Raw genomic sequence first — 15,582 nt, forward strand, 5'->3', positions numbered from 1 at the left:
AACGATAGAGGAGAACTGGTGCCAATGCAGGACATGAAGTGCCTTTTATGATGGGAGGAGGGGAGCAGTATGCAAGAAAGCTCGAAATAGAGTGTAGGGCCCGGTTGTAAAGAACTTGAAATTCCAAACAGAGGGATTTCTATCTGATTCTGGAGGCCCTAGGGAGCCACTGGAGTTCATTGAAGAGGAACTTGACCTGGTCAGGTGTGTTCTTTAGAAAAATGAATTCAGTAGCTATGTGTAAGATGAATTAGGCAGGGAATTTGTCCATAAAAACCTTCGTTATAACTTTAAGAAATGAAGAAGAAATTTGGGTGGTGGCCCTGTCCTCAGTGTTTGGATTTGGAAAGGGGGATGGGGAAGTGAGTGTATATGTTAAAGAAGAAGGAGCACCAGCTCTCGAGTCAGAATTAAAACCTCATCTCTTCTGTTTATGATCTGTTGAGTGGCCATAGACAATCATTTCACTTCCTGGAGACTCAGCTTCCTCCTAGGATACAGTGAGAGGGAACTGTAGGGCCCCTTCCACCTTTACATCTGTGATCCTGTCGTCTCTTTGAGACTCATCCTCAAATGAGGATGAGATGATCTCTTAGGTCCCTTCTGGATTGAAGTCCCAGAGGACTCAAGAGGACAGAAGCAAATGCCAAACAGCTCCAGGTCTTCGTGCCAGGAGGTGCTTTAGGTTCATGAATTTTCATTATTCGTGGATAATGGTTGCCCCAAATATGCATATGCATTACTGCATCTCTTCATTAACTGCAACTGAATATGTAGGGTGGGAGAGTTGGCAATGCAAGTTTGACCATGGTAACTTGGAAAATTGACATGTACATTTGGTGGAATTCAACCCCCTGGGAGGATATTAAATTCTAGAGAAGTTCATGCTATGGAAAAAGCCCTGAAAGATAACTTGATGTATCATGTATGGTGTACGTATTTGTTCTGTGTCTCCTGTTCTTGGTGCTTGCCATCCCTGTTATCATTTAAACATTTCCTGTTTCACTGAATTTTTTTTAATGCAAACTTACTCTTTTCAGTTAAGATTTTTCAGCTATGGACAACCTCTGTATTGTTCTGGTCTAAATCACATGGTAAACCAAGGTCTCTGCTTCTCATAATATGGTATCCAGTTCCTTTGTGTGAAGTACTAGGCAAAGTTTTTGCTGCATTTGGCATCTTAATAATGTGGCCAAAGGGGCATGTGTTAAAAAGAATATGAGTCCAAGAACATCGTTAAAAGTCTCTGCAGATATCAATGTCTGGCTGGTAGTTGAACCTTGACCTCAGAAGGGTTTAGCCAGATCCTTTCCAGAAACCCAACAATGTGCTAGAAATTTTCCATGGCACATTTTGGTTGTATTCATAAAGCAAAGAGATGTATCTCTTCTTAATTTGTTGTCAGAACTAGGCTATTACCACAAATATCCCAACAAACTAGTGTGAATGTAAAAATATTACTGTCATCTTGGCATGCTCAAGATGATATTATTCATTAATTATGTTTAAAACAGTCTCATGCTGTAGCTTCAGTTTACATTCCTTAGAGATTTCTAACTTCGCCCTTGCAATTAAAATAAAAAAGCGTTTTTTTAAAAAATGAGAACACAGGTAAACCCTTAGTTTTAACATGTCTCAGACAAAAATTTCAGATGCAAACACCTACAACTTAGTATTTACTCATCTACTTTCCAAATTCATATTTCATTTTAAACTATGATGAGTCATTGAAAAGGGAGCATCTAAAACCAACTTCAAGATTCAGCTCCCCCCCCCCGCCCCTACGTTCCCCCAAAACCTCCTCTTCCCACCTCGGACAATTCACAGACTTAGAATGGACCCAACTGAAATCTCCTGGACCTCAAATACCTGTGGCATGCAATTCAATTAATTAAAGCATCTTAAAAATATCCAGGATGTGTGTGTGTGTGTATGTACATATATATGGAGAGATACACATACATATGTATATATGCATGCATATACAAATATATTTTTCCTGATATGTGTGTATAATATTTATTTAGATCAATAAAGCCTCTAGTACAATATAATGGCACCTCCCAAAAATGGTCCCCCCCCCCCGAAAAAAAAGCCTCATTCTGTAGATTACATAGCATGCTCTGAATGCATTAAAAAATTAAATAATAAATCGATAGAAATAAGGTTCCATTGTTCCTTTGGTTAGAGCATGAATGGGGTATGTAGAGCAAGGAGGGAGTTAGTTCTATAGCATGGAAGCTGATTTTCCCAAACCCAAAGATTGAACAGCCTCTTGCCCCACCCTTCCCACACCTTCACTGTTAGTAGTGAAATTAAAAACATCCACTCTCTACAGCTGGGCTGCTTCTACTCATTCTATGCTGACCTGAGGAATTGCTGGGGGACCACAATAGACGTGGAAATCGCTAACCCGAGGGTTGGTTTCATTGTACTTCAGGGCAACTTTCAGATTTATGCCTGTGTCATGATTGGAATTTCATCATTTCCCAGGATTTCAGAAGACATCCATATCACACAGCAGGAGCTCCATGATAATGTTTTCAGCATCTCTTACTAAGTCCGATAATCCATTTTCTATGCAAAAGTGACCATAGCTGGATACAAATTTTGACATAATGGCCCTTAATCGCCTATGGAAAAGAGAGTATTTCCATGTTTGTTTGGGATTTTTTTTTTGGTAGGGTTTATTTTTATTTTCTAATAACCTAGCTCTCTTTCTTATCAGAAGGTCAGTCCTTTGGCCAGCTTCTGAATTGTAAAACACCATCAGTAATAGGTAATAAAAAAAAATCAGTATAGAATTTTAAATGCACTAATTAGGACTTTACAGGGTACTCTGACTTCCATTTGATACACTTCTTTTAAATTATAGCTAACTCTCAATAGCTAAAGATTTAATGATCTCCCAGCAACACTGACTTCAGAGAGAGAGACAGAGAGAGAGAGAGAGTATTGAGTAAAAGAATCGAGACAGAATAAAAGCTTTACTGAGAAATATTTGTTTGAATTTGATTAGGACCATCTAACTCAGACCCATCCATTAAAAAAGGATATGAGCAAGGCCTACATAACTCTTTTGCTGGAAACCCTCAATTCCTTTCATCCACAAGCCTTCATTGATTCACAATCACTTCACTTCTCTTCTGCTTCTGCATTGCCAAGCTTTAATCTATTCAAGTGCCATCCTTATTAGTCATGGAATTTTATTCACCTTTGGGTAGGGGAAAATTGAGAAGCAGCTTAAAAGAATGACTCCTTTTTATCAGTATAAATAATCTCTCTCTCTCTCTCTCTCTCTCTCTCTCTCTCTCTCTCTCTCTCTCTCTCTCTCTCACCCTCCATCCCTCCTTCCTTCTTTCCATTTCCCCCCCTCCCTGTCCTGATTCCCTTCTTCCTTCTCTCTGTCTGCAGTTCCAGATTTCCAGGAACAAGATATTTTCCTATGGAGAAAAGAAACAGGATTTGGCTTTAGAATTCTAGGTGGAAATGAACCTGGAGAACCTGTAAGTGTTTCTTGGCATGGTAGATGTTTTGTCACCATTTCCTCCAAAATCTTATGTTAGTGTGAAACATGCGTGGAGAGATGACTAGGCTTTCATTACTTTGCTTCCAGATCTCTTGTTATGAGTTCAACTTGAGGCGTGGATTAGTTATTTGTTAGGTTGGAAAAGCTCCTATAATCATTAGAGAAGGTTGCGCTTCCTTCCTGGGCATCGCAAATACAGGGGAAATGGTAGCTGTAAAATTCCAGGGACTGAGCCCAAACAAATCATCTTTGACAAAGATGGGAAATAAGGTAAAGTCAGAAGAGTCATCAACGGATGGAATGGTGTCCTAATGAACGTGAGCAATCTACTTAAAAAAACTCACTAGAGTGGCATTATTTACTGAGTAAACCCTGTGTGCGAGAGAGAGGGAGTAAGACAACTGACCTCAAGGAGTTTACCAAAAAGTTAGCAACCTATTATAACTACAGAGACTTAGGATAAAGATATTCAAGGGAAGGCTGTGAGATCTGGCAATGCAATGATTCAAAAGGGGCCAGTCCCCTTTTGTGATGAAAGAAGTTTTCACTGGGGCTAAATGAAAAGAGGTATGGTGGAGTTGATGAAGGAAGAATGTATATTACGGTTCTGAGAAAAGAAAAGGAAGAAAGCAGGAGGTCCAGTTATTGTCTACATGATTCACATAACTGTAGAAGGTTTAAGAGTTGGAAGGGACCTGAAAGATCATTTACTCCAATCCCCTGGTCAGGAAACAGATTTAAAGAATTTGGGTGATTAGATTGAGGCTCACCATCCAACAGGGTAAATACCACTGGCTCTTCCATCAAACCTGTTCATCAGTCCCACTCAATAAACATTTATTAAGGACTTACTGTATGCAGGGCATCTGGTCATCTAGCTGATTTGTCACCTTCTTGCTGGCTAACATTCCATTCATTCCCTCGTCCAATTACTTAACAGATTTATATTGGTCACATCGTACCGCTGGGTGCTGCTGACGCAGACGGTCGCCTCAGGTCCGGAGATGAGCTAATCTGTGTTGACGGGACACCAGTGATTGGAAAATCTCACCAGCTCGTGGTCCAGCTTATGCAACAAGCTGCCAAGCAAGGCCACGTCAACCTCACTGTGCGGCGTAAAGTGGTCTATGCGGGTAAGTGACAAATACCAGAATCTGGACGTTGGCAGCATGCCCTGGTCCTATTCTCATTTTCTTCAAAAGATAAGAAACAGTCCTTTTTCTCATGTCTGCCTCCTCAAGCATCTATTTTAGCAAATGTTTGCAAATTTGATCAAGCTCAGAATTTCCAGATGGTTTGCTTTCCTACAACTCTGCAAAACTACAGTCATTTAAAAGGACTTTAATGTGGCTTTAGTGCATTTTCTATAGAGGGAGAAGGCTAGTGGAATATATATTTCCCATTCCACCATATTGACTGATAGTCCTTAGTCATCCTCTTCATTTGATGTTAATCCTCAGCAGAAGGAGGTGTTAAGTGGGCTTTGAAGGTTATCATGAAAGTCAGAAAAGAATGTGGCATGAAATTAGAAGTAAAAAGAAAATTTTCAAAAAAGCCCATGGGAGAAAAGCTCCCAGCCACATTAAAGACTCCCCTGATTGGCCTCTGCTGTCATGCCATGTTAAAGTAGAGCTTCTGTCTTTATAGGAGAGTCAAAGAATGGTGTCCCCAGTACTTTGGATGTCTCGTTTCATGAACCAAGGCAAGATGAGTGAGCTTCCCTGTAGACAAAATGACCCAAAGCATAATTTAGTTTTCGCTGGGAAGTTTTCATTGGAGAAAACTGACATTGCCAGTGAGAAACTGACATCTGGGCATTTTTAGTAGGGTGCCACTTTGGGGTGGTGAAATGAACACTGTATTTGAAGTGAGAAGACCTGAGTTCAAATCTTGAATGCCATTAGGCAAGCTAGGTCTCAGGTTCTCCAGCTGTAAAGTTGAGTCATTAGACTCAGTAATCCCTATGCTCATTTTCAGTTCTCCATCTGATGACCCTCTGTGTAAGGTATGATATCACTCGCCTATTGGAAGCTAAGGGTCTAACTCAAACATTCTTTCAGTTTTGGTCGGAGGTTTGACAGATGAACAGCAGGTGGAGGCCACCTGAAGACGATGAGATCATCTTCTTTGTTCTTCTTTAATTGACCAAATTTTGTATATTTGCTATTTGAGGGGTTGAGTTAATGGTATTTTAAATTGAAAAGTCTACACTAAAATGGTGTTTTTGTTCAAAACGCCTACAGACTTTTTGCAATAAGAATGAAGTCTTATGCTGCCCCAACGTAATAATAATAACTGGCATGTATATAGTTCCTGAAGATTTACACTTCTTGTCTCACAGTTCAGTGAAACAGGCTGGGCAAATATTATCAACCCTTTTGGGACAGATGAGGAATTTGAAGTTTGGACAGACATGTGCCTAGAGTAGTCGAAAAACATCAAAATTGAGAAACAGCAGGGAAAGAAGGCTGAATGAGAGTCAAGAGGAACTGAGTTCGAATTTGACTTTGCTACTTACTAATCATGTGATCTTGGGCAAGTCACTGCTGTTTCTTCATCTGTAAAGTAAAGAGTATCTCTCTCTCTTTCTTTGCTTTTCAGTCCCCAAAGCAGAGAATGAGGTTCCTTCCCCAGCATCTTCCCATCACAGCAGCAACCAGCCAGCTTCCCTGACGGAGGAGAAGCGCACTCCCCAGGGCAGCCAAAACTCTCTAAACACCGTGAGCTCAGGCAGTGGCAGTACCAGTGGGATTGGCAGTGGTGGTGGTGGGGGCAGCGGAGTGGTGAGCACAGTGCTACAGCCCTATGATGTGGAGATCCGCCGGGGGGAGAACGAAGGCTTTGGATTTGTCATTGTCTCCTCTGTGAGCAGGCCAGAGGCAGGGACTACTTTTGGTAAGCACTATGTGACCTAGCTCCTCTTTACCACTGAGCCCTCTAATATCATTGGAGAAAATGCCCACTGAAGAGCCTCATGGAAGAGAATTAAATTCTTAACTGGGAATTGAGTTTATTTGGGGGGTATTCCCCTCCTAAGAATGTGTGCATACCACACACCTGGGCATTGGTACTTTGAGCCGTCCTCCAGAACAATGTCTGTCTCTGGGCATTGGTCCAGGGAAAGCCTGTAGTGATGTCCTCTCTGATATATCTCTAGTAACAGCATCACAGAGGGATCCAGGGGTACCTGAGACAACTTTGTGGTTCGAACATGATATAATGAATACAAGTAATCCATGGCCTGACTCCCTCCTTCCCTTCCCCAAAGTGTCACCATTGTGCTAATAAGAATCATTCCTCCCCACCCCCACTGCCACCCCCCTCTTCTCCCACCCATATGTTAGAACAGAGGATCTTTTATGTAGAGTGTTTGGAAACTGGCAGAGTTGGCATGGCACAGGGAACTCCTGTTAGGAAATCGTCCATTAAGTTAACTCTTCATAATCTTTACTAGTGGAGTGGAACAAACCAGGACTACAGAATATGCCAGAGAACTAATGGTCCCCTGACCACTTACAACTGTCATCATGATACATTCAGTGTGTGCCTTTCAGATAAATTTTCCCTTCCCTTACATCTGAATGAGTATCAGAGAAGACCAGGGACCAAGGAACTGTCCTTCCTTTCCCAGTCCTCTTTTCTCTTGAGAGATAGCCTGATGGAATGGATAGAGGGCTAACCTAGGAGCCAGAAAAGACCCTAGGTTCAAAGTATACCTCTGATACATACGCACTATGTGACTTTGTGCAAGTCAATTAAATTGCCCCCAGAAAGTGATGCTTTACGTTTCTTCATCTGGGGGTTCTGGATAACAATGAAACTACTTGCCAATCTCTCTCCCCTTACCTACTCTGCAAGTACTTGCCTAGACCCTCAACTGCCCTTCCTTCCTCCCATCCCTCAAGAAATCCTTGATTCTCCCCTTGCTTCAGGTCTGACTCTGTATCATAAGACCAATGGTAAGGGAGAAATGAGGGGGATGGCAAAGTCTTTCCATCAGAGAGCAGGAAATTATGTTTTATTACAAAAAATGGGACAGAGGAGAGAAATCTGACTGAAAGCAAAAGTCCATGACTGTAATAAAAAGAAAAGCAAGGGTGCTAATCCTTAGGGCCCACCAAAGAAAAGGGATGACAGAGAAGCTATGAAGATTGGAGAAGTGTCTCTAAGTATTTACATTGGAAAAAATGTGGGATGATGGAATCTAGAATCTGGTTCTAGACTCCGAGGCCATTTTCCAGTATTTACTACTTATTTGGCCGTGAGCCAACTTAACCTCTTTGGCCCCTGTTTCCTCATCTCTGAAATGAGGGGCTTAGGTGAGATGTCTTCTGAAATCCTCTCTAGATCCTCTGTGATCAGTCACTCCAAGAGGTCCGAGTCTCCCAGTTCTCTAGAATCCTTATTTCTATCCTTGGCCCTCTCCCAACCCCCAGCCTCTATTCCCAACTATGACCAACCCTCATTTCTCCCTTACCATTGGTCTTATGATACAGAGTCAGACCTGAAGCAAGGGGAGAATTAAGGATTTCTTGAGGGATAGGAGGAAGGAAGAGCAGTTGAGGGTCTAGGCAATGTAGATGCTACCAATGGCTTAGAGTTAGGATAATCTCTGTTCCTAGTATGTGATGGCAGAGATGAACGAAAGTGTCCTTGAAACCAATTTCAAATTTAGATGGCCAGAAACATCATCACCCATGGGGATTAGGTTCCCAAGAGCCATTAATGTAGTATAACGAAGAGTTAGCCTGGTGGGTAGAGGCCCACCTTTGGAATCAAGAAGACCTGGGTTCAGGTACTGCTTTTGATGCATTCTAGCTGTGTGACCCCAGGCAAATCAGTCTCTCCTTACCGTAGGCATCACTTTTAAAAACGCTGACTTACAAATGAGCTGCCCATCTGCATTGGTGGACATAGTTTCTCCACTAAGACTTCCCTCTAGATCATTAAAAAAAATAAGGAATATTATGAGTTAAATGGGGGATGTTTTTGTAGACTCAACTTAGCAACCTTAAAGACAGTGTTTCAATTAGAAAAGGCATTCAGAGTGCTGAACGGTTGACTTATAAATGACTTTTGGAACCCAAACTGTCTATAAGCCTGGGACTGCCAATATTTTGTTCCAGCTAATGTTTCTTTCAGCTCAATGGCTTCCTGTTTCCTGAGCTTCCACCTTGATTAAGATTGGGAAGGGCGGGGGTGCAAATAATGAAGGGAGAGCAGGGCTTCTCAGATGCTGCTCCACATTCGGGGGTGGGGGGGAAAGGCTGCCTACAATTTAATACTGGCTGCCGATTATCCACAAACTGGACTGTTTGCTACACCCAGCCCGCAGTTATCTGATGACTGCAGTGAGGAAAGATTGCACCAGCCCTGTGTGCTGGGTTACAAGACTGACCCTTCAGCATCCTGACCCAATTAAGCATGTTCTCCGTAGTGGAACAAAATATCAACCCTTCTCACCTTCAGCACACGGCTTCCTCATTGTACTATTTTTTTTAACTCATTTAAGCAGATGAGTCAGCATCGTGCACAAGTGTTTGCACTCGAATACAGTGTTACAAACAACCCTTGGTTAACTACTTTAAAAGCAGTCATATGCAATATTATGGATAAACAACTTGAACTCACAGTAGGTTTTTTTATTATTCAGATTCTTTATTCTTAAAAAATACATGAAAGGTCTCAGGATCAGCATTCTCTTAAATAATTTGGCCATGGCGTGCTCTATGGCATTAAAAAAAAATCTGAATGGAGACCATAAGTATAGAAGTCCATGGGTGGTGGGGGACAGTGGGGGTCACTGGGTGGGACAGGCAGTCAAGCAGAAAACTCACATCACTTCAACTTTTTGCTTACTCATTTTGTTTGGAGATGGGGAGAGTGGAACACAGGACCATGTGTGGAGGAGCAAGGGAAGTCATGTGGCTCCTATCCAGAGTGGACAGTGAGAGTCACTTGTCTGCTATAGACAACATGTGAAGTACTTTGCCAAGCCTAATGTACTGTTTAAATGTTCATTCTAATTCTTAATGATAATATTGATGGGATTATCATTATTATATGATGTAGAAGTCAGGATAGGGAGGAAATCCTTGAGTGTCTCAGCAGCCCTGCCCCCCCTGCCTCAGTCAGAGCTGTGTTGTTTTGCTGGATTGGGAAGAGGGATGACCCTTTCTGGGGATTTTCTCATAAAACTCCTTCCCTTCCTGCAGAAGCAATGCTCCAAATGAGCCCAAGCTGGGAACCATGCCTTTCTCCTAGAAAGTTCCACCCATAATATATTTTCCCCCATACATTCTATAAAGGTATCAGGATTCTAAAACATTTCTATCTGCCTTAGAGGCAAAAGTAAGTAAGAGGTCATGTGTAGAGATTGGCAAGCAGGGAACGTGTTCTATGGTGATGACTATTGAATTTCTTCACTGGTGTGCTTTGACCAAACTCTTCTCCTTATGACTGTTGCAATGAGTAAATCAAACTTTCCCTAATGCTTTGCATGAGAAGCTTGCCCTCAGCTCTGCCATGCTCACCACACCCAACTCCCTGCTGGTTTAGAGCTTCCCCACATGGGTAATATTTAGAATTTCCAGATCTTGACTTTGAGCTAGGAAGGAAGGGGGTGCTACTTGTCCGTTTCCAGTGGACAATGTGATTCTGGTGTTTTTCCACCCCATGACATGAACGCTGTTTGCTATTGGTGACATTCAAACACTTTTGAATGTATCTTCACACATATCCATTCATTTCCATTATGATGAAAGGAGTCAACCAACAAGTACCTACTATGTGCCAGTTATTGTGATAGGCACTGGAGATATCTGTTCACTTGACCTTATTGCTTTTTTGATAACCTTTTCCACCTTTTATTGAAGAAGGGCTCAATTGATGGAATATCTTTAAAGGTGCCAGCAAAACAAATTCCTTAAACACGTCTAGGCAAAATTCTCTTTGAAAAGCCATGTTAGAAACTCACTTGATACTAATAAGGTATCAAGGAAAATTTATTACAGCAGAATTCAGAGGAATTGAATACTTTGGCCAAAGTGGACCCCCACCCTCTTTTCAGGAGGAGGTTGCACTGAATATAGAAGCGAGATTGGCTATATACCATTAGTTCAAGACAGATTCTCCCACCAGGAGATGGATTGGCCCATTCTCCATTAGGTCACTATCTTCTCTACATGCCCATTACGTAACCCCCCTTATTGTGATTTCCCCTCCCAAACCTGCTTTAACATAGGACCCACAATCAGAAAATGGAGGGATAATTTTATGTGGGGTGTGTCTGCTTATATGCATGAAATTCATTAAGCAAGCACAGTGAAGAAAAGCCTTCTCCGGGTAACTCTAGGTCATTTTTCTTGACTTTCCAGCTTGCTGTAGATTTGGTTCCTTTATCAAAAACTTTGCAATTTTCTGACGGCCACTGTCTGTCTTGGTTAAGTCCACCTGCAGCCTGCTGGCTTTCTTATTATCTAATTTTTCTCAGTGACCTCATCAATTAACAATAACTTACTGCGGGCAGAAACTTAACTTTTGCTGCCTTGCACAGCCATGTGATACAGCTATACTCAATTTTTTATTCATTATTAGCCAAGCATTTATTAAATGCTTTCTAAGTTCCAGGTCACTAATCACTGGAGGTGAAAGACAAATTCAGGACAATCCATGTCCTTAAGAAGCTTATATTCTAATAATATTTATGCCCCACCTTAGAATCAATTGGCTTGTTGTTCTCGTTCATCCTTCAGTCTCAAAGAGGACCAGTGACACCACAAGGGTGAAGTGTTGACTTGTGCATGATTCAGATTTAAGTGAGGCAGAGTTGCACAAAGTCATCAGCCTCATTCTCTCCCCAAGTCATCGAAGTCCAGTAGCAAGACATAGGTCAGAATGACTGGCGATGACCCAAGATGCAGTGACTTTAGCCTTGCTAAATTGAGATCTTTCTCAGCTCTCAGTTTATCATTGAATCAGTTGGCTATGTTTGACGGAAAAGCCTTTCTCAATGCAAAATAAGCCTCACACTTAAATACGTATTTTCTCCTTTACTGAAAAAGATGGACAATCTTTGAGAGAGTCAGGAACTTTTGATTATAAACTGTTAGAAGAGGGTCAGTCCAGCATTAAGACCATACAAATTTTACTCTTTATGCATGCCCATAAGTTGGATGATAAATTTCCACATTTATTTTTCCCCCTTTGGATGAGGAGAGAAAGGAAAAAAAAAACTTCAGAGATATTTAACCAGACGGAGCCTTCCCTAAAGGGTGAGATGAGTGAACAGAGGTTATTTGTGAGAAATCCCACCAAAGTCAAAGATGGTAGGATGGCCCTTGGTGTCTCGCCTAATGCTACCTTCAAGACAGAACTGCTGCCTCTTAACCCATGTGGCATTTCCAGAGTGGATCTCTGTGGTGCTGGTTTCATGTCAGGCATAGAGTGATGATCTTTCTAAATGGAGAAAGAACAAAACATTGGCAGAATCTTGGAAAGCATCTGGCCAAAATGGAGGGGGGAGACATGACAGTAAGACAAAGAGGGTGAGAAAATTCACTTGCAACTCTCACGTTCATAGTCCATAAATGAGCCAGTGGTCTAATATTTTTGGACTGTCAAGTATTTAAATAATTACTAGTTATTCTACAGTTGGTAATCAAATTAAAGAGGAAGGGGCAGTCTACCCACTCTGCATCATTAGCCAGAGAACTTGAAGTAAGTGGCAGCATTAGCATGGTTGTACTTGCTCTCCATGCCATGGGATCGCCAATGTTTTGACCCATCAGTGCAAAACTTTCCTTTAATAACATTTGCTTAATGCTTTAATTGATTAACCCTTAACCTTCTCTTTCCCTTTTCAATCCTTTTTCTCCTCTTCCCTTCACTGTGTTCCCACATAATTTTTTTTAAAAATTAAAAACTCACTACAAAAGCAGGAAATGCATGTGTGGCCATGCCCCACAAAATAGGTCGGATAATTGAGGGGAGTCCTGCTGACCGCTGTGGCAAACTGAAAGTAGGAGACCGGATCTTGGCCGTGAATGGATGTGCCATCACCAACAAATCCCACTCAGACATTGTCAACTTAATCAAGGAAGCTGGAAACACAGTTACCCTCCGCATCATTCCAGGGGATGGTAAAGTATATCTATGTTCTTCTTCTCTCTCTCTCTCTCTCTCTCTCTCTCTCTCTCTCTCTCTCTCTCTCTCTCTCTCTCTCTCTCTTCTCTCTTCTCTCTTCTCTCTTCTCTCTTCTCCTCTCTTCTCTCTTTCTGTCTCTCTTCTCCTCTCCTCATCTCTCTCTCATTATCTCTTTCATGTAATGGAATATGCTACCATATCCATCCCTAACCAAGTAAATCTGTGAAAGCTTCAACCCCTTTATTAACTGCATCTCTCCCTCTCACTGAAAGATCTGCACTCTGACCCTGTTTGAGTTCAGGGGTAAAGATCTCTGAAAATCTTCAACTTTCCCTCATTCCTCAGCACCCTCTTCTTTAAAATGACTAAGTCTGCATATTTGAGATGCTTTGAAAGCATAGCTGGAAACAGCTATGAGATTTTTAACATATGCTATCCCTGAAATTTAACCAACATCCAGAAACTTCATAAACCTAAAAGATGATAGTCTAGGCAGATACTCAGAGTGTGTTGGAAGGCCATTCTATTCTTACGAGACTGTTTTGTTTCTTAATGGAATGATTGATGGCAGAGGGGATATCTCAGTTCAATTCAACAAGTGTACTTAACTCAACAATCTTTTCTCCTCTACCTGAATGTCTTAGAGTTTATGTTCCAAAAGTAGATTGCTAATCCTTAGAAACAGAGACAAAGGGATTTTCAGTCTTCAAGGATTTATAAAGTGCTCAGGAATGGACAAACTGTGGGCTAGGTCCTGTAGATACAGAGAGAGAAATAAATAGTCCCTCTCTTGAGGGAACTTATATTCTATTGGAAGTGGGGGAAGGAGTGACAATACGTGCATGGATGATGGAATCATCATGTTTGGGTTCAGAAGACCTGCCTTTCAATCCTGGTTTAACTCTTACTATCTCTGTGACCTTAGGCAAGTCGTTAGGGTATCTCTCGACCTCAGTTTTCTTCTTTGTAAATGATGAGGTTGGAAATATGCCCTCTAAGTCCTTTGAGCTCTGATCTGTGATCCAGAGATCTACCAGCTTCCTTCAAGCTCAAAATCCTATGAGTAAGGAAGGACCCAAGTCTGTTGTGATGCTCTGAGGAAATAGGTTTAAATGAAATATAATCATCTCCATTCTTCCCCCCTTTCCCAGTTAGGGCTAATACCGGAATGGGATTTTCTTTGGTCCCGCTTTTACTGGTATTTGATGGAAAACAAGTTAAAATGTTAATGAGAGATGTTATGTTGGGCAAGCCCTATTTGGTGGTCCTGGGGATTATAACCTGGCATGGTATGTCCTGACTGTATTATAGATATAAACCTTCCTTGGGAAAAGGGGGATTCTTTGCCAGATCTTTTTGGTAACTGTTGCTTGCTCGTGAACGGAGTGCAAAGTTATGTTGTAAAATATATTCTTTTTGAATGAAAGGGAAATGTGTTGGTGGAGAAAGTTCTTAAATTTTATTCCATGGTTCTAAAAGACATGGAAGGTAGAGGTCTACTCATGATTTATCTGAGGATAATTCGCTGTCCCCTAAATCAATATTAGAAAAATAAATTGTGCAATCCATATAGAGCGTCATATGACATTCATAAGAAAAAAAAAAACTCAGTACTAGATAAACAGTACTTGTAGGAAGGACTCATTCCCAGCCCAAAGAAAAGCATATCTGTATAGCCAGATGTAAGGAATGAATTTATTTCTGGCCTGTTTCTCCCATTTCAGTGTTGTATTTTTCATAAATTACAATGTAGTCTAAAAGCCTATTCTACTTAATCCATTAGCTTCATAAGTCATAGTGGAATATTTTTAAAGTTATCTGAAGATTATACATTCCCATGAAAAAAGAAAGAGAAAAAATAAAGACACAAACCTTGAAGAAAGTCCTGCTATATGAGTGATAGGGAGAGAAAGGAGACGTAGCATAGCTTTGTAGGTAGAAACCTGGCCACCCTCAGAGTGAAAAAAGATCTAGGTTCAAGATCCATCTCTAATACATATGGTTGTGTGATGCAGGATAAGTCACTGAACTTCCCATCCACCCCAGGCGGCTCTACTATGATATTTGACAGAGAAGTTACTGATCTGCTTCAGCAGAGGGAAGATCCATACTTGAGAGTTCCCCATTCTGATGCTATCAATGGTCTGGATTAAGAATGGGGAAAAGAAGGAGCTTCCACCAAGGAGGGAGTGACAAAGCTACATAGTCCAAAGGGATTGAATCTAGAGGCCTGCTATTTTGGCAGAGGATAGAAAGGAGAACCCAAGATGGTTGCTGACCCCAGACTAGACAGAGAATAAGAAAAAGTAGAAAGCCAAGCAGATCTCAAAGGTTGAGTATGAGATGATCTAGAGTCTGGACCAACAAGGAAAATGGAACATGAATGAAAAGGAGGGACCCCTTACAAGACACAGCAAATAGAATTTTCAAAGATTGTTTAGTAAAAGATGATTGCCAATAAATATGATGCCACCTAATTATAAGAGAAGGCACCATAGGGCAGCATGGCAGAACTTCTGAGTGAGGGAGGATCTGACATACCCTGCCTTTGTGAATCTGGGTAGATCACCAAGTCTCTCGGTGGCCTGGACCGCTCCAAGATGATAAATTTGGGGTACTGATCTGCATCTTTCCTATTTCAGTGAAATTATAGATTAGGTCCACCCCACCCCCACCAAAAAATAGAAGGAATTACCAATAGGTGGGTTCCATTTTTTCAAAGATACTTTTTCTGCTTTTGAAATTCAGTCATTACTAAAAAGTTTTGGTGGCCAAACCCACATTCCACCTGCTTAAGTAGAGAAGAATGTTTAGAAGATGGGAAGTAGTGAAAAAATGTATTTCTAGAGCCACATGCATTTTTAAAAGGAGAGGGAAATGCTCACTCATAATTATAGGCTGATCTGCTG

The 15,582-nt window shown here is 41.2% G+C and overlaps 1 protein-coding gene across 24 annotated transcripts in view; it reads left to right on the forward strand.

Moving 5' to 3' along the window:
- Nucleotides 1-15,582, forward strand: part of MAGI1 (membrane associated guanylate kinase, WW and PDZ domain containing 1) — a 703,366-nt gene that overhangs the window by 667,972 nt on the left and 19,812 nt on the right. For 12 of the 24 annotated variants that reach the window (XM_072598734.1, XM_072598737.1, XM_072598738.1 and 9 more), the window contains 4 exons: nucleotides 3,415-3,506; nucleotides 4,470-4,662; nucleotides 6,131-6,424; nucleotides 12,466-12,669. In XM_072598734.1, coding sequence (XP_072454835.1) covers nucleotides 3,415-3,506; nucleotides 4,470-4,662; nucleotides 6,131-6,424; nucleotides 12,466-12,669 — 783 coding nt within the window. The remainder of the gene's footprint in view (nucleotides 1-3,414; nucleotides 3,507-4,469; nucleotides 4,663-6,130; nucleotides 6,425-12,465; nucleotides 12,670-15,582) is intronic. The other 12 variants (XM_072598736.1, XM_072598739.1, XM_072598758.1 and 9 more) reach the window with 4 other exon arrangements.

Source organism: Notamacropus eugenii, chromosome 3 (genome assembly GCF_028372415.1).
Source record: "Notamacropus eugenii isolate mMacEug1 chromosome 3, mMacEug1.pri_v2, whole genome shotgun sequence".
Lineage (NCBI taxonomy): Eukaryota > Metazoa > Chordata > Mammalia > Diprotodontia > Macropodidae > Notamacropus > Notamacropus eugenii.